Here is a 24,432-nt window from a genome sequence, read left to right as displayed (position 1 = left end):
ATGCCACATTAACTCAATGACTGACAAACCTCTTCGGATTTTACTCCAATTTCTTGGCAGGCTCTCAAAAAGGCCTCGAGGTTGGCAAACCGTTCTTGCTCAGTTGTTGGCGGCTCGTGAATCTAAACTCAAAGAAACCGAAAGACCAAATTTGACAACCAGATCAAATGGGTTGATCATTTACATCAGAATATTAATGCTTCTCATGTTTTTCACACAGAACAATGCACTGGCACCTTCTCAATGACTCCAGGGTTCAACTTGTTGATTAGCTGACACAGTACAACACCGTTAAGGAGAGTTTCCACGAACATTTTTTCGACATTTTTGCCATGTTCTTCACCGTTGAGTAAACCTAAAGATAGAAACCATTTTTGTAACCGTTGAACTCGTCCTTCCATCACTTAAAAACTGTTCTTTTTCGTTACGGGTAATGAGGTCTCTCTATGCGAAGTTATGAAGAGTTCATTGGATTTGAAAGGCAATTATTTTTACGAGAAGAGCAGGATACTTTTGTGGGCGGAGTGAGCTTCAAATAATATTTCAGAGTTTCATGCTTCAATGCTGAGGAATTTGAACAGCTCATATCCGGAATGACTTACCAAAATAGAAAACACAGGAAAAACAAATATGAACGTATAAAATAACTGATGTAGATTGGTTGACCAAAAGCGCGAAGAAAGAAACTTTTTGGTTTCTTCTTTCAGCTTTTAGTGCTTTTTATGTAAAACTCAATTTTTGTTTGTTGTTGGTCTTCCTGTGGAACTAAAGGGATAGGATGGGAGGGGAGGGTAAGTGAAAGATGGGTGGAAGAAATAGTGGAGATGAGGATGGAATGTAGCCAAAATTTCCCCTACTCAGGACATAAAGTCAAAATTAAGTGGCCTCAAAGAAATGTTACTCAAGGAAATGACACATGGCTGTATAAGGCTGCATACATAATGTATGGCAAAGGGGGGGCAGGTGAAAATTTGAAATGTCCAGAATAATTCTAAACACCCCCCTTAAAGTCATGCAAAAAAATATGATCCCCCCTAAGCAAGGCTTGTAGCTTCTTCCAACAATGTGCTCCCCCCCATTTTTCTGATAAAAATTTGCCCATCCCCCCTTTTTCCTACCAAAATTTTCCCGATCCCCCTCAATTTCACCTGCCCCCCCCCCCCCTGCCATACATTATGAATGCAGCCTAAGGATGGGAAAACATTTCACCTGACCTGATAAGAAGGGGAAGGGGAAGAAGGAGGGGAGAAGGGAGGGAGGTGGACTGGAAGTGCTGCTATGCAGGCTAGCCATTGGCCTTAGGTGCAAAGTCTTGGAAGTAAACCAGAGACCACAGAAATAAGAGGTGAGAGTGCACTATGGCCACAACAGGCTTGATTCCCCCCCCCCCCCCCCCCATCAATATTGCCTAAATTAAAAACATTCGAACAAACATTGAAATGAAACTGCCTTCCAAGGCATACCTTTTATTATCATATGGATGATGTTTACAATGCAAAAAATATATTTGCCATTTCATTAATACTACTTTAAATTATGATGTAATCAAGTTTGCATATCCAAGCAATTCCAATTCTTAGACGCAGGGATAGTTTAGGCACAAACTACTAAGTTTTTCAAATCTAAACTTTCCTAAGAATTTATATCGGTTATAAAAGCAAAATATTTTTCACCAAAAATGAAAGAACATGTAATTTGTAGACCTTTGGCAAAATATATTTTCAGATGACATTATTTCCTTTACTTTTGAGTGAAACTTGACAAAATGCTTGCTGATTGGCTAATTTTCTAAGACTGCATGCAATGGAAATTGCTGGATACTGTGATCTTATATTAATTCTACACAAATTGAAATGAATGGATTGAGTATTTCGATTTGCTTTTAAAATATTGGTTAAGTTAGCCCCTATGGAAATGAAATATTACTACAAAAAGAAATATGAAACAACTGTTCTAAAAGATAGTTATATTGATAGGTAGCACAGCCAGCCAATACAGTTGTTTATTTAACAGTGTGCAGAGTTAACTTAGGGAGCCACGTGGACTCCCTATGCACATTGATATCAATAATCAATCATGGGAATATTTGGAGAAGTGAAACTCAAGAAATTGTCACAGGTTAAATGGAGAAAAGGATGAAATATTGGGAAGAGAATGAAATTCTGTTCACCTTCTCTAGAGCACAGAGGTGAAACATTCATAGCTGTAATAAGCTACATGATGTTGAAACGGATGCTTCATTTTTGTCCCTCTCTCCCCTCCCCTGTGACCAATTACATATTTTGCAAAGCAAATATCTATAACTCTTAGTGCAAGTGAATCAGAACTGCCTAATGTATTAATAGAAAAATATTCTGCCTGTTCAACTACTTCCGTGCATAATAAAATCAAAGTTGAAGAAAAAATGTCTGAAAAATTGATGTCTAAACACATTGCACTTCTTCATTAAGCTCTATTTTTGCCCTTTATAGACCTTCCTGGCTTGGGCGCGCTTGGGTATAATGTTTTCCCATTTCAGACCACATGTCATTCCAAGAGTATTTCTTTGTTTAATGGTTGTGCTCAGTTGCACATGAGAAGACACATGAATATGGATACAACTCAAACAAAAAAATCTTAAATCAAATTTAAAAAAATCTTATTTTCAAGGGAATGACGTGGTCTAAAATATGGAGGCCCTGTATTTCCTAAATGAATGAGTCTGGGATAAATCTTGGTTTCACAACCATAAAACAAACTATTAATAATTTTTTACCACAAAATAGCTAAATTATTCCATACTTGATCACATCAGTAGATTCCTTGGTTAACATCCAGTTCTTATCCTAATAATGAAATTCATATTTCTAAACAAATTTTGAAAGACTAAATACATCATAATGGTATCTCCTATAACTTAGTATTTTTTCTAGTTGAATAAGATACCAAGGTTTAAATGATTTTTTCCTTCTTAGGGGAATGGAAATTTTTTTGTTTTGAAACGTTTCTCATAATTTCTGAAAATTACCAAAGTTTTGTCACTAAATTACTACAAAAAAGGCAGAATAAATCAAAGCTCATTTTCTAAAAGAATTATTCATTTACAGTCAAAGTGACATGAACTTTCAAAACAGAGCTAAATTAGCCAATCAATAATAAGCACAACTACATTCCAACATGCCACAACCACCTGATAAACATGTGAGCCATACATTCATGTTTGTTGTAGCTCATTGAAATGTAACTTTTGATTTAAAAAAAAGATAATTTATTTCGCTTGCTTGATTATGAAAATGGTAAGAGTCTGCAAATTTTGTGCTAGCATGCTTTGCCGGCAGTCTGGATTTTTTTTGGAAAAAAAAAAGTAACTGCAGACCTCTGGCAACACAGGCTAATTTTGTGCAATTTTAAGAAACAAATTCAAAAAATTATCCATCCCCTGATTTGTTGTTCATCTCTACATGTAGCAGTTAAGGCATGCTCAATAGCTGTTATTACAGTTGAGTCCGCAATGAGATATTCATTTGTTTAAGAATCATACAAGTGAGGCTATGGGTCGATACAATGCTCGCTGTGTCATTTGCATCTCAATTGCATGCATCCATAATATCTGCTATTGGCAAATTGAAACAAAAGCACAGATATATATTTTTCGTTTGATCATTTTCCTCTTTATGAAGGTATAATTGCATAGCAATAAAGCTGCCAAACTCCCACCAACTTCGAGTATTACAGCGAGTGCTTGGAAAAAAATTTATGACTGCAAAAAATGTTGACAAATGAGCTTCTGAAGTGTAAACTCAATGAAATTGCAAACCAATTACAAACCAGTCATTATACTTCGGCAACGCAGTACATAGCATTACATAATTTTAATTGGTATTTTAGTGCAATACAATTTTTACAGCCATAAAAAATTTACTCTACCAACAACATCGTTTTTTAGAACTACTAAATGATTGAATTGTATATCTTACAAGATGGCACATTTTCTCTGGGTATTGTCCTGTACAACGATGTCGTTATGTTAATCACATTTACTGTCAATCATGATTTCTGAACTATACATCCATTCCATTCAGTCATCATATAATCACATCTCTCTCCTCTCTCTCTCTCTCCCTCTCATCTCATCTCCTGACTTAGCTCTATTATCTTCTGCCCATCATTTCAATGCCTAATTTCTGTTTTCCTGATTGTAGATCATTTGTTGTTACATGAAGGGGTTGGTAGACTGTTGCTGCATTTGTGGCTGGCCTCCACCACCCTGAAAGATATAAAATGCAAAAATCTTTACTTTACAGTTGTTCTTGTGGAACGGAATCTTCAATATGGAATCACTGATAGGGAATCATCGATACCGAATTCTCAGCCAATAATGTAGGTTTTGGTGGATGTCAATCAAGGCGCGTTTCTACATTCCACCTGCCCGTGAATATTTCGTATTTCCAAAAAAATGTCAGTGAAACACTTTGATTGACATTATGGAAATCCTTTTTTGTTGTGACGGCAGATTGTATGATTCTACTAATGCTAATGCAACCTTCTTCAGGTATTATCACACCTTTAATTACTTACCATAAATGGGTTTGGTTGTGAGCTTGGTTGTCCCCATCCACCAAACTGCTGCTGCTGCTGCTGTGGTTGAGGTTGTCCAAACTGCCCTCCCATCATTCCACCACCACCACCAAAGCCCCCTGTCTGCCCACCATACCCCCCACCACTACCAGCTGCTCCTTGACCATGAAATCCTGCTTGCTGTTGGCCTCCAAATTGACCTTGGTGAGCACCAAAGCCACCTTGTTGAGCCCCAAAACCACTTTGTTGTTGTCCTCCATAACCTGAATGCTGTCCTCCAAATCCACCACTTTGACCACCACCATAACCATCCATTTGGCTACTGTGTCCTCCCCCTTGCATTCCAAATGAGCTGCTTTGACCCCACTGACCAAATCCAGCTGATGAGGTGGGTGTACCCATTCTAGCTCCACCCATTGGTGTAATTCCAAATCCACCCTGCATGCTGTGACCACCTCCAAACCCACCTGCCTGGCCACCCATTGGGTTTGGCTGGTTTGGCATCTTATTAAACTGGTTTGCAGCCATTACTGTTGCACCAGCTCCACCAAAACTGAGGTTCTGACTTGCACTACTAGCAGGCACGCCCATAGCATGCTGTCCTCCCATGCCGCCCCAGCCTGACATTGCTTGGGGTTGCTGTGCTGCTGGCTGACCAAATGAAGTACTGGAGGGCTGAGCACTGCTAAAGCTGCCAAAGCCAGCGCTGGATGTAATCCCTGTTGAAGTACTGCTGGGGGGACTTAAACTTCTGCCTGGTCCATTCATCTGTGCAAACCCCCCTCCTGATCCACCAACATTACCGAGTCCCTGGAATGGATTTGCATTATGTGAGGCAGGTTGGCTTGGCTGATGCCCTCCACTGACAAATGGGTTTGGACCTGAAGACATTCCTAATGATGCACCACTACCACTGCTGAAAACAGATGTACCACTACTACTGCCAAAAACAGATGTACCACTACTTGATGTGCTGGTGTGACTAGCACTAGAACTGACAGCTGGGGTAGGGCCAAACAAACTGTCAAGGGCACTTAATGCTGCATATTTATCACCTGCATGCTGTGGTGGGTTTGAGGAGGGCATGCTAGCTGAAGATGTCGCAGATACCATGGGTCCAAAGCCTGCTCCTGTACTCTGGGAAGCAGGCCCTGTGAATGAAAAATATTATCTGTTATTGCAAGCTAATTCCATAATGGTACTGATACCACCATAGACAGAAGCACCAACACCACCACAGCACCACTACCTACACTGCTATCCATACCACCACCCATGCCACTGTACCACCCCACTCACAGGACTACCACAACATACTAACATTAATCAAACCACCATCTATGGATATCACAACATATCCACACCCACACTTCCCAATAACATTTACTAAATCACTACTACTACCACTACCCATACCACTATACCACCACTCATTCCATGACCTACTACCACTCATACCACCATCTATGGATAACACAACCCATCTATAGCACACTCCACCAATAACATTAACTATACCACTACCACTACCCATACCACTATACCACCACCACTGATACCACTACGTAATACGACCCATGCATATCGCTATTTATGATATAGCTAGATGGCGTCAATAGCGAGCGCACGAGTGAGATGCGTGATATAGTGCGCGCTCTGATTGGTTGAAAACCTATGAACTATTTCCCCATGGGCTGCACGGTTCATATTTTCTTGAATTTAGCTATATTATAAATCAATTAGACAACATATCGCTCGCCCACTGCATTATAGACGCATAAGAAAAAGTTTAAAGAATGATTAACAAGCGTTAAGAGTGTCACAAGCCGTAGCGCAACTTTCTGTTGTCTAATTGATAACCATATCGCCAGCAAACCTCACCCATGCCCTTTCCATAAATAAAATAGGATTATATAAATGTAAATTCAATACCTGAAGACACTGGTGAGGCAAATGCACCAAAAGCATCAAAGCTATTTGACTGCTGTTGAAGTGGCTGTGTCTGAGGTTGCTGTGGAGGCTGACCAAAATTTGCAAACCCTGACTGCATAGGTTGTGCTGGTTGTGATGAGCCGAAAGGATCAAAGGGTGCCTGTGATGCAGGTTGGGAAGGGGGTTGATTAAATGCATCAAAACCAGGAATGCCGACAGACTGTTGAGCTTGTTGTTGGGGTTGTGAACCAAATGCACCGAAACCTGCAAGTTGAATAATGGCATTAAAATTTCTGATTGTTTCACAATACTAAATAAAGTTATACCCTGTTTGCTGACTTGACATCACAAGTGAATAGCGTTTGTTGGGTTGTCTCCCTTGATTCAAGGATTATTCTCTTTGTTCTCTGGTTTTCCTTGAATTTGAATTTAGCATTGAAAAGACCAACAACATTCAAAACAAAGAAAAGACCTAAAAAAAGTCTACTCACATGTCAAGTACAGCAATAATATGAAATCAAAAATATGCTTCAATGGTCATATTACCTTGAGATTGTTGGCTTGGTTGAGCAAAAGGGTCCCCTCCAAGGTCAGACAATAAATCAAATGATGTAGCAGGTTTTTGAGCAGGCTGAGATTCACTAACTCCTGATGAGACAGGGGCAGGGGCAGGGACAGGAGCAGGTAGACTTGACTGACTAACTGTACGAGGTCTTTCTCTGGTGGTATTCTGTACTGGAGATGAACTCTGCAAATGAAGTATAGAATGGTTTCATGGCAGCCATGTTAAAAAAAAAGACATTCAATTATTATCAATACCCTAAAACAACCTCTGGGCTGATCTAAGTCAGGGCACGGCCAACTCACAGATCGAACCCTGAAACCACCTGTGAGCTGATCTAAGTCAGAGCATGGCTAACTCACAGAGTGAACCCTGAAACAACCTCTGGGCTGATCTAAGTCAGGGCATGGCTAACTCACAGATTGAACCCTGAAGCAACATACTGGGTTGATCTAAGTCAGGGCATGGTCAATTCACAGATCAAAACCTGAAACAACCTCTGGACTGATCTAAGTCAGGGCATGGTCAACTCACAGATCAAAAACTGAAACAACCTCTGGGCTGAGTTAAGCCAGGAAACGTTTAACTCACAATATTATTAATATTGGAATTTAGCATGAAAGGTTTTGCTAGTGGGGAATGGTTTGATTGAAGGATTCATTATAGTCTGCAAACTTGTTTACTTACTTGTACTGTAGGTGTATCTTTTCCTAAGAGTTGCTTGAGTGGCTTAGCCTCTGGAACAGAGTTACTGCTAGAAGTAGAGGATGCACTAACTTGCTGAGGAGGGATATACCATCTCCGTCTCTCATATTTTTGAATCATAAAGTCTTTAACTTTTTGCTCATCTCTAGATTCTGGTTCTGGAGAGTTTGCAGAGTTCCATAAGCCTAGCCAAGTCTTTTTACACATCTGGAATATATTACATGACAATTAAGTTTAGTACTGGGTTTCCTATGGACTTATAGAGGGGAAAGAATGGTGACAGGGAAGGTCAACTTTCATTGTAGACAATGGACCTCAATCACAAAGAGCCATGTTTATTCCCATTTGTTTAAACCATGCTGCATAACCTCATTCTAAAGCATGTGACTGCAAGGCTACGCTGGGGAAAAAAGTTTCCCACTGCTGCTGCATGAGAAAGATCCATAAAAAAATAACGAAAATATTTTTTGCAAAATAGTTAGAAAAGCTCTTTCAACCAAGTTTGAAACAATTCTGTTAGATTAGAAATTGTTTTCAAAATTTCAAAATAGGTAGGTTAATAAGATCATGTGACATATTTGCTTGCCATTTCTTACTGCAAATATGAATAAATGAGGTACCATCTGCCAAAGAGATGGATTGTTCAAGCTTATCCTTTTGTTAAAAACTATGCTGTTCTTATCATTCAGGAGGTGTGCCCCTGCAGGAAAAGCACAAATCTGATCTACTTCAGTATCTAATTTCAAGGGATTGAATTCATATTTATCCCACTGAAGTGTGGGGATGCATTTGAGGTATAAATAAGCTGGTAGTTGGTAAAAATCTGATGGAATATTCATAAGGCTTTCCAGAGTTACAAAATTTCAATTCATGTTGTACTAAAAGACCTGTTTACATCAGAACATATTCTAAACATAAATTGTACATAGTTAATTGAATATTGAGGTAATTTAGTATGAATGGATCCTGAATTCAAATATAATTTGGCACGTTTGTGACTAAATAAGTGCTAAAGAAAAGAGATGTGCGATTTTACTTAATTTTAAGATAAAAAAGGAATGCATAAGAAATGCCTAATGCCATGTTATTTTCGTTTTGTCAAGCCCACAGGGATAGGATACAATATAAGAACGAATACCCTTAGTTTATATCATAACTAGTTCCGGCGTTATGATATTGAGTAGGGAAAAGATTGTGTTAGCAGGAGAAAATATATCAAAAGCATTGAAAAGATCAAGAGTTAGGTTGAAAGAGGGAACTTGTACAATTTGAATAGCAAACAAATCATTCCAAAATCACACTGAAAAGTTAGAGTTTTCGATAAAGATAATTTATGTACATGATAAAAATGATGAGAAATGATGATGATGTATAAAAATACGTTTTTATCCTATTAATATTTGGTAAATTATCAGTGAATCAAATTGGTTTTGACGCGAGTTGCTTTTGACTTTGTCTTAACACTCGGCTATGTACGAATAAAAATATGCCTCAAAGATCGAGTTCAAACCCTCGGGCCTTAATATGGAAGATTAAACTCTAGTTTCAGGCTTAAAGTACTGCATAAATATTATGAAAAGGAGGATTTTAAGGGTAATCATTGGTAGTGGAAGTAGAGACGGGTAAAAATGGAGACCGTCTTGGAGGCCGGTAAACATGACAGTCTACGATATCTTTAACTTTACTACCACTTTTAAACCAATGATATCACAAACAGCAAAGCCAGTTGCTTCCTTTCATCCCAAAGCCATAATTCTAAGTTTTAATCGAGCCGTATTAAGTGTTAAAATACTGTATTTTCAATGCAGTTTCATGCAGACCAATGCACTTCGAAGTCAGACTCGAAGAATTGGACGTTTTCAAATCCACTCACCTCGTTTCCCGCTCCTTGCAAAAATTCTATTTCTTGAGGGGTAAAACTGGTCATAGATATGGACTTTACTCTCTGAGGTGGATTTAAACCGCGTCTGGGGGAGAAGGGAGGAAGAAAACTTTAGTAAAATGGCTCAAACAAGCTAAGAAAATCGAAGGAAGGTAACGAACTAGACTCACAAAATTCCACTACACGCTGTACAAACGAAAGATCCAATAGTCATATTCACATATGTAGGACCTCTTTGACCACAGTCGAAGCATTTCTTGTTGTGGGGCTGAGAGGCGAGTTCTCGGAGTATTTTAAGGTTCTTTTCGTCTTGTTTCTTTTTGGCCGAAGCCATGATGGAAGATGAAGAGAGACTCAGGTATGACTGATCATCATCCACTGCGCTCCCACATAACATATATCTACCCTCAGGGGAAGGGTAGTGTGACACTTGTCGCTAACAATAATTCAGTTTTAGTAATAAATAAATAAAATTAGGGATTAAAATAACAAACACGGCAGTGAAAGTTTTAAATTCGTAAACAGAAATTAATTCTTTGAAGTTAGTATAGCGCAATGCAGTGTTTGGAATGACTCTACAGAACACACAGGAAGCCCAGTCAAAAAACTTTGATTGGAAGAATTTGATTTTTTATTCCCACTGCCTACATTTCATAGGAGAGAAATCATTTTTTTAAATTTCTATTTTCCCTGACTCATAGTTGCATTTTTAAAAAATGACCCTGCAACAGGTAGAGCGCATGCAGTAAAACCATGAAATAAAAACAAAGTTGATACTGACAAATAGTATCTATTTAGTGACTAATAGTTGCTATCACTCAACCAGAACATTCATCATACAAAGACAAATACACAACAGACCATTTGTGTCTTTTGTGTAATGAATGTTCTGGTTGAGTGCTAGCAACTATCAGTCACTAAATAGATACTATTTGTCAGTATCAATTTTGTTTTTATTTCATGATTTTACTGCATGCGCTCTATGAGCATATATTTTCTGCAGAACAAAAATATGTATCACCTATAGGCCCTTAATTGAAGTCCTTGGTGTTGGCACTACACGCCACACAGGCACAATGATGATAATGATGATGATGATAATGATGATAGGCCTTAATAAATCCCTCGATGCTCTATTTCCTGCATTTGACATCAAATAATTTCTTTTTTTTTAAAATTTCAAAAGAATAAATTTGACATCAAATGAGGAAAGGCATTTCAAAAGGGTCTATATAAATGGAAAGAAAAACCATGACATGAAAATACTAAAATATATAATCACTTTTTACTGGCTTTACAATTATTTCTACATCCTTTTCTGGGATTTTTGTAATTTTGACAAAAGAGGAAAATCTTTCAAGCTTTTGGATTCACAGCTCTGACTCAAACAAGGCCCAAGATTGACCTTAAATTATGAATGAATATTACCTAGAATGAATAAGGTCAAACGTGAAACTTCACGAGCCGTACTACAGTTGTCTTCCAGGGCTGTCAACCCCGAGATATTCAAATCTGGAGAATTGATAGGGAAGGGATATGACGTCACAGCGCGTCAAAAAGCGCGCGAAAAGACGCCTTTCGCTTTGTAACATTTGATGTGATTGGTTTATTTCTGACCAATCAGATTATCTCTTATATTACAATGGCCTGCTTGCAAGAACAGTTTATGAGGAACGTTTTGATTTTGTTAGCGATGTAAAACAACACAAACAACATAAAATAATTGGAATTTTATGGTTGTGAAAGTCTAGTCTCACAAGACAAGAAATGGTCAGCTTCAGGGATTATCCAGGAGATTTGATACTCTAATCTGGAGACCGGGAGATACAGTCCAAAATCTGGAGACTCCCAGCTTATCCGGGAGAGTTGACAGCCCTGGTCTTCTTTGTCATTAGGTTTGGCTCATATGAAGTTTGATTTTGACCTTAGTCTAAGTGATTGAAGCTGAAGCAGCTTTTACTTTAAATCTGAATGTCAGTAAATACTTGTTTGGCAGCTTATTATGATTTCAAGCATAGCCAAAGCTTGACATTATATTCTATCTATAAATTATTACTATTTTTAATCTACCCTGTTAACCAAGGAACTTCTTTTTTCTACCTCAAAGGGTACATAACATTATGTTAGATTCATTAGTAATGATACTGCATACTACTAGCTTCCTTCACAGGCATCATTAGTTTCGGTCCCAGATCCTCACGGGCTAGGTTCTGTGACTGAAACTAATGATGGCTGCAGTAGCATAGTGCAGTTTTCGTATGACTGTGAAAAATTCACGTCACGAACACGGCCATGACACAGCAAGAGATACGCCAGACAAATCACATTGCACGAGAATTTACTCTCCATCCAATGAAATACCAGGAACACGGTATGAACACGGCATGGACATGGTCACGCCAAGGTCACGGCAATGCCAGACCAATCACATTGCGTGTGAAAAAAATCAGCCAATTAAAATTTAAGAAAGCATCACAGTCACTGCACCTCATGCTTACTGCACTGAGCTTTTCACAGTCATACGAAAACTGCACTACGGTACCCTTATGCAACTGTTGTGAGATAGTGAACATGGTCCATTGTGATTTTTCCCTGTGGTGAAGGCAGAGACATTTAGAGAGATTTAGCAAAAATGGAATGGCCTAGAGCATTAATCTTGAAGTCATAAGCAGGCCTGTCGCTAGGACCTTGAAAGGGGAGGTTCATGTTTCTACCAATCTTAGTTATGCTGTCTCTTGAAAAACTAAAATAGTGCTAAACATTATTTCGTACTCCTACAAAGTTGGATAGGTTCGGGGGGGCACCCCTAGTGACGGGCCTCACAAGTCACTGCTAAATCTCTCCCTTTTCTGAAACTACGCAAGCCATGTGTCTGCAGAAATGTAAAAATCATGTTAATATATGTGAGAAGTGAAAGATCAGCCAGATTAACTAAGATTTATAATGCCCTTATGGAACCTAAGATGCATCTGTATATAATCAATACATTCTCCCAATAGAGGTTTTGCATCATCACGTGATGGCAGCCATGTTAGATGGCAGGAAAAATACAATTGTTTTACATGAGAAAGAATTCCATTCCTGAGAGCAAAGGGATTTTATCATTCTGTAATCTGACCAAAGAAAATCCAAGCTATATTATGGGCACCAGCAAGTGATGGTGCAAAACCTCTGTTGGGAGAATGCATCGATTCTCTGCATGTCTGTGGTCTAGTCTCAACAAACTCAATTCACATGTCATGCTGTGCCCCCAGGGGGTTGACTCCCTGGTAAAAATATCGGGTAAATTTGTAGCATCTCTTAGGGGTAATAATTAGCAATTTGGTATCTTTTAGGGTGATAAAATTGAAATTTAGAATTTTGGCATTTCTCTTTATCTTTTAGGGTATCTATTAAGGGTAAAAAAACTCCCAACTATGCCCTTTTTAAAGGAATTCAGGTATCTTTTAGGGGTATTTTTGAAAATTTCCGATGACCACACCCAACCCCCCATCCTACACTCCCCCAGGGCGGACTCCAGGTATTGAACCCAATGAAATTAACCCAGGAGTGGGAGGTGAGGTCCATACCACTAAATGACCCTTGACTCTTGACCCTAAGCTTAGCTAGCTACGACATTAAAATGATAGTAGCATTAACTCTCTGCAGTTTTTACAATTCTAATTATAGGAATAATATCACTTTGAAAAAGAACTAAATTATATGCATTCAGCTTGGTTTGCCTCTTGCCACACGAACATCGGCATATAATGGATCTGTACTGAATGTGTTATGCAGCTCTTCAAAAGTTGGCCTTCTTTCAGGCTTGAGGTCCCAACATCTTAACATCAATTTGTACACATGCTCTGGACAAGCATCTGGCCTCTCAAGCCTTTTGCCTTCATTTTCTAATAATTTAATGACCTAGAAAGATGAAGAAAAGGCAAAAATTAAATTAAACCTAGAACAAGGTAATTTTGGGCATAACATACTCATTTCAAAAAACATTGTCAGTTGGAAATATGAAAACTGAAAAAATCTGAGAAAGAATAAATTGTGGGCTGCAAACTGTGAATTTTGCAACAAGTTAAATCAATATATGCTACTCCCTTAGAGCAGTGACCTGTACTAGCAAATTTCTCAGATTTCAGATTCCAGTTCTTCAACCAACAACATTTTTTTTTGAAATTATTATACATGTAAGCAGTGGATGGACATAATACTGTATCATAATAATAAGTACTGGGGGATTCACGATCCCTGAAACGGGATATTATTCGTATGTCAATATTACAATTTTACATTATCTGGGAAGCTATTTTCCATGTTTTCAAGTGGTTCATGGGAAGGAAGAGGGGTTTCAAAGGCACCCAGTAAACTTCCCCTAGATCTGCCTCGTGGCAAACTTACGATAATCAGGATTTGTGCTTCATCTTCACCACAAAATTCAAGGGCTTTTCAAGGACTTTTCAAGGTCCAAAATTACAATTTTCAAGGATCAATTTTGCTTGGGAATTTTATCTTAACGATTTACAGGAAAAACTAACACATCATTAATGATTTTTATATAAATTTTGATTTAAAAAAAGATTTTGAAAACTTGATATTATTAATTATTAACGTGATGGAAAATAGCATATAAGTGATCCTCTTGGTGCAAAGTCACAATCACAATAACAAAAAGAAATTGTCAAAAAAAGTAGCTGATCATAGTAGAAAGGAACTGTAACAAATTCAAGAACTATTTTGACAGCATTATCCAGCAACTTTGCTATTTTCAAGGACTTTTCAAGTGCACTTAAAATTGGGTTTTGAATTCCAGGGCTTTTCAAGGATTTCAAGGAGTATCACGAACCCTGAATAATAAACACAGAATAATTTGGTAAAGGGGGTGTATGAGGTGAAAAGGGGTATACCCACCTCTCCACCAGTCATTTCACCATATGGTAACTGACCAAAGGAATACATTTCCCAGAGCGTTACTCCATAACTCCAGACATCACTCTTGTGAGAAAATGTACCATAGTTTATAGACTCTGGTGCATACCTTAAGGGGATGAAATAGGATGGATACAGTTATGGGAAAGATAAAATTCTGGATAATGGGTTTAAGAAAAATGTTTGTGAAGGATAAATGAATAAATGCGTGGAGAATAAAAGGATGAATAAAGGAATGGGTGGATGCATGGAATAGGTGAATAGGTAGAAGGGTGGATGGTTGGGTGGGTGGGTTGTTTGGGTGGATGGATGGATGGATGGATGGAAGGACTGAAGGACGGACGGAAGGACAGATGGGTGGGTGCCAAAGGTGGATTGTTAGGTGAATAGATGAATGAATGGATGGACGGATGAATGGATGGATTGACGGACGGACGGACTGACGGATGGAGGATCGTTGGGCGCCAAAGGTGGATCGTTAGGTGAATAGATGGATGGGTAGATGGATTGATAAATGGGTGGGGCAGTTGGATGGTGAGGTGGATGGATGGATGGGTAAATTTATAGCCTGAGAAGGGTGAATGGGTGACAAATCTGGTATTTCAACAGCATGCTAACAAAGTGTATTATTCTAATGAGGTTAATTACCATTTAACTGGCCATCTTCCTCCTTGCGAGGCTTTATAGTAATCACTACCTGATCCTACAGCCCTGGACAGACCAAAATCACTTATCTTCAACTGAAAAACAAAACACAAATACAACATTTTTAGTCATGAATACTAGATCCTGAGAGCTATAAAAGGATTTCTTTGTGATAATAATAATAATAATAAATCAGAAAAAATTCACTTTGCCCTACCTGGTGTTTAGAAGACATCAGTATGTTCCTGGTTGCCAGATCTCTATGGACAAAGCGCTTCTTCTCAAGGTACATCATTCCCCATGCTATCTGAGCTGCCCATAGCTTAAGGTCCCTAGGGGTAATTTCAGACTGGTGGTCTATCAAGTAGTCTAAAAGAGCACCCATTGCAACTAGTTCTTGAACCTATGTGAAATAAAGTCAAAGCAGTTTTAGGCAGGGTGATCATGGAGCTCGGAGTTTATACCAATTTCTACTTAGCAATTAGTCCTCGAGCCAGAATGGGCTATTCAGCCTTTGGCCTCATGGGCTATTGACGAAGGTCATGAGGGCAAGAGGACTAATAGTCCCTTTCACAGTTCCCTGCGCCATCTTGAAAGGTAGCTGTGCCTTTGCATCAAAGCGAGATGAATGGTGAGCTTGCAGCACCTTTGCACCTTTTTTAACATCTTGGACAATATTATTCACATGTCTCTATCATTGCAAGCTGACTGTTCATCTCGCTTCGATGCAAAGGCATGGCTACCTTTCAATATGGCGCATGGAACTGTGAAGGGGACTATTGTTTTGGTCAAATCCAACTAGTCGGTCAAAATTTGATATGAATATTTATATTTAATATAAAGACGCAAACAATTGAATTTGAATTAAAGTTAAATTTAATGTGTTGGTTTTCAAAAACAGAAGCACTTTTGGCTACAAGTAGGGTATAACTTATAGCCTACTAGTAGCTAATCCAATCAGAATGCAGCATTGATGACAGACCCCTGGTTAAATTTGACTAAAAAATATTAGATACCTACCAAAATAAGAGGAGGTCCAAGACAAACGCCAATCAAAGACACAATACATGGGTGGTTTAAGCCATACATAACACGGGCCTCTCGAAGAAATTCCTAGAATTACATAATTTCAGGAAAATATTGGTTAACCACTAAATGCAATAATTAGAATTTAGCTATTATTCTCGAAAACTTAAAAATATGGGTTTTTGAGTTTACAAAATAATGACAGATGTAAATGTAATGGAATAACATTTCCCATTGCAAACCTCTTTAGGGAATAAGCCTTTTCATAATTTAAGAATCGATTCCACTGCGCATGCGATTTTATCCCAAATTTCTCACCTTCTTTTGTTTAATCAAGAACAAAAGAAGGTTTAGACAAAAGAAGTTGAGGAATCGGGATAAAATCGCATGCGCAGTGGAATCGATTCTTAAACTATGAAAAGGCTTATAAGACTTCTTGTTCAAATTTCATCCATATTAATGCATATTCTCAAGTATTGCCATGAAACAAAGAAATGATTCTTAGGGGAATACTCCAGTTTGGAGTTCCCTACTGCTCAGGGTAAGCCTGTATCTTGGTGTAGAATATTCATGTGTTGTTGATAAGCTCTGTGGAAATATTTGAATTGGTATTTAAGTTGAGCATGCTTTATTTTAGCACTGAAAGGAGGATAGATCTGAGTAAATGAATCTGTAATTAAGGGACACAGTGGGTATTCTATGAATTTGAAAAAGGTCCAATAGGTCAAATAGCTCCAATAGGGTTCATGCTACTTTCTCGTTACAAAATTCAAGGACTTTTTAAGCACTTTTCGAGCACAAAAATTTGATTTTCAAGGACAAAGTTTTTTGTATTAGAATGTGGTTTTAAACATTGCTTCATTGTTAAAGCACAGCTAATTCAGCCAGGACCACAAGCTTAGATAAAAAATGAGCATGTCACGCAACCAACCACTAAACAAGCAACCAGAAACTCTTCAATGAATTTTAATCATTATTTATTTTAAAAGGTAAGTTTGAAATAACATTAAGTTTGTACTAAATTCGAGGAGTATTCCAGGAGTTTTGGCGTTTTCCCCTATTTTCAAGGGCTTTTCAAGTGCCCTTGATAATGTGTAGCATAGTTAATTGACTAATTAACTATGTGTGTAGTCAATTAAAGGATATATTCCTTACCTGTTCTCCATGGGCAATTTTTTCAGGATGTAATGTTTTGAGTGCAACAGGAGTCTAAAAATATGGAAAGAAATCAGTACATCACTTTAGTTCAACCTGCATTTATTTTTTTTGAATGTGAATCTAAGCTTTAGGAAATCTATTTTTCCAGTCAACACTGGTGCTGTGTGAGCAAGGCCCATGTTCTTAAAAACTCCATCTCAAAATCACAGGGCCAGGGTTGCTTCAGCTCTCTCCTACCCTCTTGCCAAGGCCTGTGTCTGTGGCACATTTTCATAGACTGATATATTATATTTATTTTTTATTTAGAGGCTTTCATCACACTTGACTTACAAAAAATAAATAAATACAAAAGCAAACAAGTGTGATGAAGGGCAAGCAAATGGACTCGAGGTCCTGGCGAGGCGCATCCCTACGCACTTATACACTTACAATAACATAATAATTACCAGACTAGACGACAGTTTAACTCCTCTTTTTATCTTTTTCTGGATGCAATTATTCATTAAGTCATGGTGTCAGCATTGGAGCACGGTTATTTGCTTTGACTTATAAAAAAATTTAAGCAAACCTTTTTTCCTTTGGGATCTTTCCAAACTCCTCTGAGAACAGATCCAAATTCCCCTTGTCCTAACTCAGAACCAAGCTCAAGGTCTTCCCTGTTGATTAGGGTGTGTTGTGTCGGCATTGGTGACTTGTCTTCAGATGCTGGTAAGAAAAAATAAAGATTATGAGATGCACAACTCATTATTGATAAATGCCCTAAATAGGTTTAAGAAAATGAGGATTGATTAATAGTATTGATTAGATATCAGAATTGTAGACATTACCATTATTTTTATTGCTGTGAGCAGATAATAACTCAAACATGTGTCACTAGTGTCTATAAAACTCTAGTATGACAGTAATGAAAAATAATAATGATGATGATAATGATGATTACATGATGATGATGACAAAGACGAAGATATTGACGATGATGACAACAATGATGATAAAACTGTGTTTACATCAGAAAAGAGAGACACGCTCACTCAAAGTTGCTAAACAAAATTCACAAAAGCCATATAAAACGATGCTTATGTCTCTGTACTGTGATGTGTAAACACCATGGGAGCTGCAAAGCACTCTAAAAGCAAAAGTAACACTCGGCTATGCCTCATGTTCCTAAGCTTGTTTCTTTCATGCTCTACAGCTCCAAGCATGTTTTTATCACAGTACAGAGACATGCAAGCATATTTTATATTCCTTACTTAAAAATTAAATTAATTGACTAATATCAATTTAATTTAAAAACTCATTAATAATTCATGAAGGAAACACAATAGAAATCATGACCGTGAAGGAGGTTTTATATCTCATATAAATTCGTCTCCATTTGCATAAACTTTAACTTGGATTTTCTCTATCAAACTTGGTTCATTTCGTAAAGAATTCTGTACAATATGAGAACATGCATCATGAGTTTTTTAAGCCATTTAATAAACTCGCAGATCGTGTTTTATCGGGTCTAAATCCACTCGGTTGCACCTCGTGTTTTATACCCGATAAAATACTCCTGCTCGTTTATTAAACAGTACATAAAAATTGATATTTAACAATATTTAATAAAGAAATCACCTGTAGAGTCTGGAGGTGGTTGAGGTTGACTCCCCGGTGGCAGACGGGGAGGGAATCGTCTATCAGATGTTACTGGTGGTCTGGGCAGTGGGTTTGACAGTGGAGGTATAGGTAGTGGTAGAACATCTTGAGGGGGTTGGGGATATCCTTGACTGGAGGACCGGCCAAGCCGAGATTTGGACTCAGTAACATTTTGTCGAGATGGCATACTATCAATTACATTTTCCTGAAAAACAAAATGTAAAAGAAAGATAAGGTGATAACAAATCAAAAATCGAAAAACAATATTTATTATGACTGACAAAGTGGAAAATCTGAAAAGATGGTGACTGATATTACAATAACTAAAAGGGCTTGAAATACGGAAAATTGTCTCCTGCCATTTTTAATTTTATTCTTTATAGTACACTCAACAAAATAACTCGACTCTGATTGGTCGAGAGGAGTACAATTATAGCGTTAATTGTACTCCGTAGGAGTACCGAATTAAGTCGCTATGGCAACACGGCCAAAACAATGTCAAAACAATTATTTTCTATCATTTTGTACTTAAAAAACATAAATAAAATCTTAAAGCCATAAGAACTAATCTTTTTTATGCATTTCAGTTGCGTGATGGACTGAATAGACAAAGATGAACGGCGTCGCTTTGCATTTTTTACTGAAATTTTGTTGAGTGAACTATAAACAAAAAATCGCACGATCTTCTCGTACAATTTGGAATTAATAGACACTCGTAATGTTTTGAAAGTTCTTTAATTGCACTTGCCTAAAGGCTCATGCAATTACAAGAACTTTCAAAACATTACTCATGTCTATTAATTTCCAAATTGTACTCGAGATTGCGCGATTTCCTATACAAATATTTTTACCCCTTGGGAATTCCATGCAGGTGGTAGGGATACTTTCTGGAGACCTTTTCTGGAACTACAAAATATACCTTCCCCAGGCTCCTCCATACATATTTGGAATTCCAATCCCCCTCTGTGGGGGAGGTGGATGTTTTTTTTCTGGAACTACACAATATGCCCTCTTCAGATCCCTCCTTACCCACTGGAAATAACTCTTCTCTCTAATGAGGGATGGATAATGATTGACCTGCCATTTAAAGCCAATTCCTTTTTCTCTCTAGAAAAAAAAAGTAGGGAAGGGGGTGGGGGGTGGGGGGGTGGGTAAAACTGGATTTGAAGGAGCTTTTTTTTTGGTTAAGTTTCCATACAGGAAATGAAAAATGACCCACCCCTAATGTACATTTTCATATACAGCCCATCCCTTTTCAGAAGTTCAAAATAATATTGTGTGACCACAACCTGTTTTTATTCCCACTCATTACTGTACGACCAGTCCCTTAGAAGTTCAAATTTTTTCGATACAATTTATAGACCATGTTCTCACCACTGAGCTACTTCTTTGTAGTGGAGGTCTTAAGGCTAATGATACTGGTGGCTTTCCATCTGGGGGGATAGAGAACTGCAATAACACAGGCAGCCCATCAGCATATTTACTGTAGTGGTCGATCACATGTGGTAGTGTTTCAAATAATGGACCATCATCGATGTAAAACCATCGATCAGACTGCAAATACAACACAACACAGACAGATTTTTAAATAAAGGACTTAAATATACTGATTCTACTTGCTAGAACATTATACTAAAATCTTTTCCTCTGGAATGGACTTTTCCCCCATTGTACTCGCATGGATCGCGTAAATAAAAGAGACTTAATGTGATTCTCAATTTTCAGACATTTCAACGGCTTGCTGTGAAATTAATTTCTTTGCTGCTGTCAGTCAAATAAATCATTTGGAACCTTTTTATGAGTTTGACTGGTGGCAGTGAAAAAACAAATTCCAACAGGCGACTAGCAACTACCAAGATTGCATAATTTTGTACATTGCAGTAAGGCAGATTGCATAATATTGCACATTGCAGTAAGGCAGATTGCATAATTTTGTACAGTGCAGTAAGGCAGATTGCATAATATCGCACATTGCAGTAAGGCTTCATACTTACCCTACTTTTGATCTGATAATGATATACTAGTTTACTTAATACAAGGGACAATACATAATATCCATGATCTCTGGTGCTTAGTCTGATTATAAACTGGCCATCCTTCATTCCCCACTTTTGAAAGAGATCCAAAGATCCCTGCAAAAGTATTCAACATATTATCAATTAAAAATCAATTTCTTTCAAGCTTATTTAGAGATGTCTTTAATCAGTAATGCGTGTGAAGTACAGTAGGATAAAGATAGTAGCTGATAAGTCAATCACAGGCCAAATAAGAAGATATAACTAGCTAAAAACTAGTGTGATCTGCGTCGGTGTTTCTAATGAAACAGTAATGATAAAAAGGTAAATTATACACCGTGAAAAGATAAAAAAACTTACTGACGTTTCGGACACTAGTCCTTGGTCGGAGTAAAAGAGGGCCAAATCAGTTTTTCCTTGAGCATACCCTGTTTCTGGCTCAGTGTTACTGGTCAAAAAGACCAGAAAGACAAAGATTTGACCAAATAATTTCCAATTCTAAATGTCAGATAACCAGCCATTCAGTTGTTCACCGGGCTGCCTAAGACAACCCTGTAACAACATCCAGTCTGATCAAAGTCAGTGAAATAAGACTTCCAGATAGAGGTTTTGCATCATCACATGCCCCACTGACCATAATACAACTTGGGCTGCCTGTAGTTAAATGACAGAACAATAAAATCTCTTTGCTCTTTGGAATTAAATTCTTTGTTATATAAAACGATTGTATTGTTCCTGCCATCTAAATATGGCCGCCCTCAGGTGACGATGCAAAATCTCTAAAGCCCTGTTTACACTAGTGATTTTTGTGGCGATTTTCGCTGTGATTTTTGCTGTGATTTTTGTGGCAATTTTTAGGAAATATGAAATCTTTTGTCTCATCCTTCAAAAGAGACATTCGTCTAGGAAAATCTTGGTATCCTGAAATAAACTTTACAAGTAAATTCTTTACCATTATTTATTATGGGCAAAATCACAAAAAAATCACTGCAAAAATCACTAGTGTAAACGGGGCTTAATGAATTGAAGTTTAGTGTTTTGGGTTTCGGGAAGAGAGAAACGCCTGAGAACCTGGAAAGAAACCTCAAATCAAGGAAGAGTGCCAACAAACTCCACTATCAGAAATATGAAATATGAATTTACCTTCCTGTCAAGGTGTTCATGTAGCCACAAACAAGCACTAGTTTTAGGAGGTGGTAATGGATAATTATCTATCATGTCGGCAATCTGTACATAACCATGTCTCAATGCCAGGTCCCGAGGAGTATCTCCTTCTGCGGTTCTTGGGTGAAGAGGGGCTCCTAGTTCAATTAGTGTTTGACAACAGTCTGTGTAACCTCTGGATGCAGCCTCATGAAGTGCAACACATCCTGTGTTCGTACACCTATCTTGGATATTTGCTCTTCCTTGTTGAACAAGAATTTTACATGTTGATGGGTGATTTGCGATACATGCACACTTAACAAGAAATGAAAAAGAAGACAAAAAAAAAAAGTAAGTAAATTACCAATTTAAACTCCATAATAACCATCCAGTCAATACGATCGCCTGACAAAGACTAGCAATTTGTACTACAAATGACCCTCAATCATGAGATAAATGAATAAGTATCATTTATAGCTCTAATAATGTTTTACGACAAGCACTGAATCCCAGGAGCAGTAAGACTGCTAGCCATTTTTGGTTAAAGGGACATGCTTTACCTACTATTCTGTTCAAATTTATTCAATGTATTTAATTTTTTATTTTTATTATTTTATTATTAAATATTTTTCCACTTTGGAATCGAGTGGTCGAAAACAAACTATGGAAAATCAAATTAAAAATGGGGGAGAGGTGAGGGGAAAAGAGAATAGCTTCGTAAGGCAGTAACATTCCAAAAATGGTCAAAAGAAGGATTCATCGCACACAAGAATGTTAATTTATATCTATAGATATTTTTCAAATTCCCACTAGGAAAGTAGAATACAGAAATCCCTGTAATACCCCAGGATGCTTTGATGGGTAAATTTGAAAAACTTGATCAAAGAGTGATATGTACAAGGTTAAATGTTGAAGGTCAGCTCTTGTGAAGGTCTTTAAACTGTGATTATTTATTGATCGTATTATGATCGAATTTCTTTTGTTTTACGTCATTCCAATGACTCACTCATGCAAGACTAAATAGTGCAATCCACTTTCAAAGGTATGTCAACAAAAGGAAAGCCAACAACAAGAAAACCATTTTATGTTATCTTATGACAAGTGAGAACAAAAAATCCTGTAGAATTCGATCCTCTGAAGTTCATCCTAAAAACAACAAAGGTCAATCTTTCGTTCAAAAATTTATTTGGCACTTCCTTGAGAGTTCGAACATGTTGAGACAGATACCGTGTAGAGCATATTAGAGGCTGGCTCACGATCACACCCCAAATAAACTATTAAGTTATACTTTGGATGCTTCTCATTAGACTTAGAGGAAGGCCTATACTTACCATTAATACAGTATGACCATTATTATCTCGACATCTTGGATCAGCATTACATTGTAATAATAAAAATACTATTTCATCATCACCTACGAGCGCCGCTAGGTGTAGAGGTGTCCTTCCATTTTCATTTCGAGCATTCACATCCAGAGGGTTTTCTCTCAAAAGTCTACGTACTAAAACTTCATTTCTGTCCATGCAAGCTTGGTGTAAACGGGTCTGAATTCCATGTTTTCTTGCCGAGGCTGGGGGAGGGCTGCCAGCGCAATTTTGGACTAAACGTATGGGCAAGCCGTCCGCATTTTCTCTGTAATATTCTATCAATGAATCTAAACCATGGAAAACTGGACCGTCGTCAATCGAGAAATAAATATCTCCTCTGCATTGAATCTGGAAGTGCAATGCTTGATTGCAATTCCAAAGCGAAAGTACGTAGTCTCCCGGTACTGTATGGCTTTTTCGTACGAGAAATAAACCTTCTCTTTTCCCGTGTTTTATGAGAGTATTTAAAGCTTCTTCACGAGAGAGAGAGCCATGATACCACGACGCATCGTCCCGGATATTCATCTCAAAAGCTCCTGACTTCGAAGGGATGTGCTACATCTGTCCTCGAGTGCAAAGCGAACCCGGAACTGATAAGCTTTACTCTCAAAAGAGATGCAAAATCAACTTTCTGAACTGGAAGAGGTCGTTATGCACAATTTGATCTTCTGTCATCTGATGCCCTCTTTTTTACCTCGTTCCCAGTCGAGGGTAAATCACTAAAATAACACCAGAAATATGTACTAAAATAGCAAAAAGGCTCGTAAGGAAGCAGTTACCGCAGCTGAAGCTATAAAATACCTTCAGTACAGCTTTCAAAATTTTGTCTTGCTTTTGGAAAAGTGAATAAAACAACCTGAAAGAATTCAATATTTTTAACTGGGT

At 37.8% G+C, this 24,432-nt stretch overlaps 3 protein-coding genes across 3 annotated transcripts in view; all 3 read right to left on the bottom strand.

Annotated features, from left to right (window-relative positions):
* Positions 1-701, bottom strand: part of LOC116303476 (rho guanine nucleotide exchange factor 7) — a 29,035-nt gene extending 28,334 nt beyond the window's left edge. Inside the window, exons 1-3 of the mRNA XM_031713022.2 lie at positions 603-701; positions 237-355; positions 30-122 (exon numbers count right to left, since the gene is read on the bottom strand). Coding sequence (XP_031568882.2) covers positions 30-122; positions 237-314 — 171 coding nt within the window. The 5' untranslated portion in view covers positions 315-355; positions 603-701. The remainder of the gene's footprint in view (positions 1-29; positions 123-236; positions 356-602) is intronic.
* Positions 702-1,434: 733 nt separating this feature from the next.
* Positions 1,435-10,022, bottom strand: LOC116303489 (uncharacterized). Its single transcript, XM_031713043.2, has 7 exons — positions 9,809-10,022; positions 9,630-9,723; positions 7,739-7,963; positions 7,036-7,237; positions 6,490-6,753; positions 4,558-5,708; positions 1,435-4,246 (listed from the first exon to the last, which is right to left on the bottom strand). The coding sequence occupies exons 1-7, from the start codon at positions 9,970-9,972 to the stop codon at positions 4,193-4,195; spliced, it is 2,154 nt and encodes a 717-aa protein (XP_031568903.1). The 5' UTR covers positions 9,973-10,022; the 3' UTR covers positions 1,435-4,192.
* A 1,331-nt stretch (positions 10,023-11,353) lies between these two features.
* Positions 11,354-24,419, bottom strand: LOC116303480 (tyrosine-protein kinase HTK16). Its single transcript, XM_031713031.2, has 12 exons — positions 23,512-24,419; positions 22,181-22,495; positions 21,017-21,154; positions 20,397-20,576; positions 19,002-19,227; positions 17,953-18,089; positions 17,382-17,435; positions 16,221-16,313; positions 15,418-15,603; positions 15,204-15,295; positions 14,538-14,664; positions 11,354-13,541 (listed from the first exon to the last, which is right to left on the bottom strand). The coding sequence occupies exons 1-12, from the start codon at positions 24,070-24,072 to the stop codon at positions 13,347-13,349; spliced, it is 2,304 nt and encodes a 767-aa protein (XP_031568891.1). The 5' UTR covers positions 24,073-24,419; the 3' UTR covers positions 11,354-13,346.
* Positions 24,420-24,432: the final 13 nt, after the last annotated feature.

This window comes from Actinia tenebrosa, unplaced genomic scaffold (genome assembly GCF_029948245.1).
Source record: "Actinia tenebrosa isolate PJP-AT-01 unplaced genomic scaffold, QUT_ActTen_1.0 PGA_scaffold0__85_contigs__length_37466705, whole genome shotgun sequence".
NCBI classification, from domain to species: domain Eukaryota; kingdom Metazoa; phylum Cnidaria; class Anthozoa; order Actiniaria; family Actiniidae; genus Actinia; species Actinia tenebrosa.
Note: the sequence above shows the minus strand (reverse complement) of the source record. Positions and strands in the feature narration are given on the sequence as shown.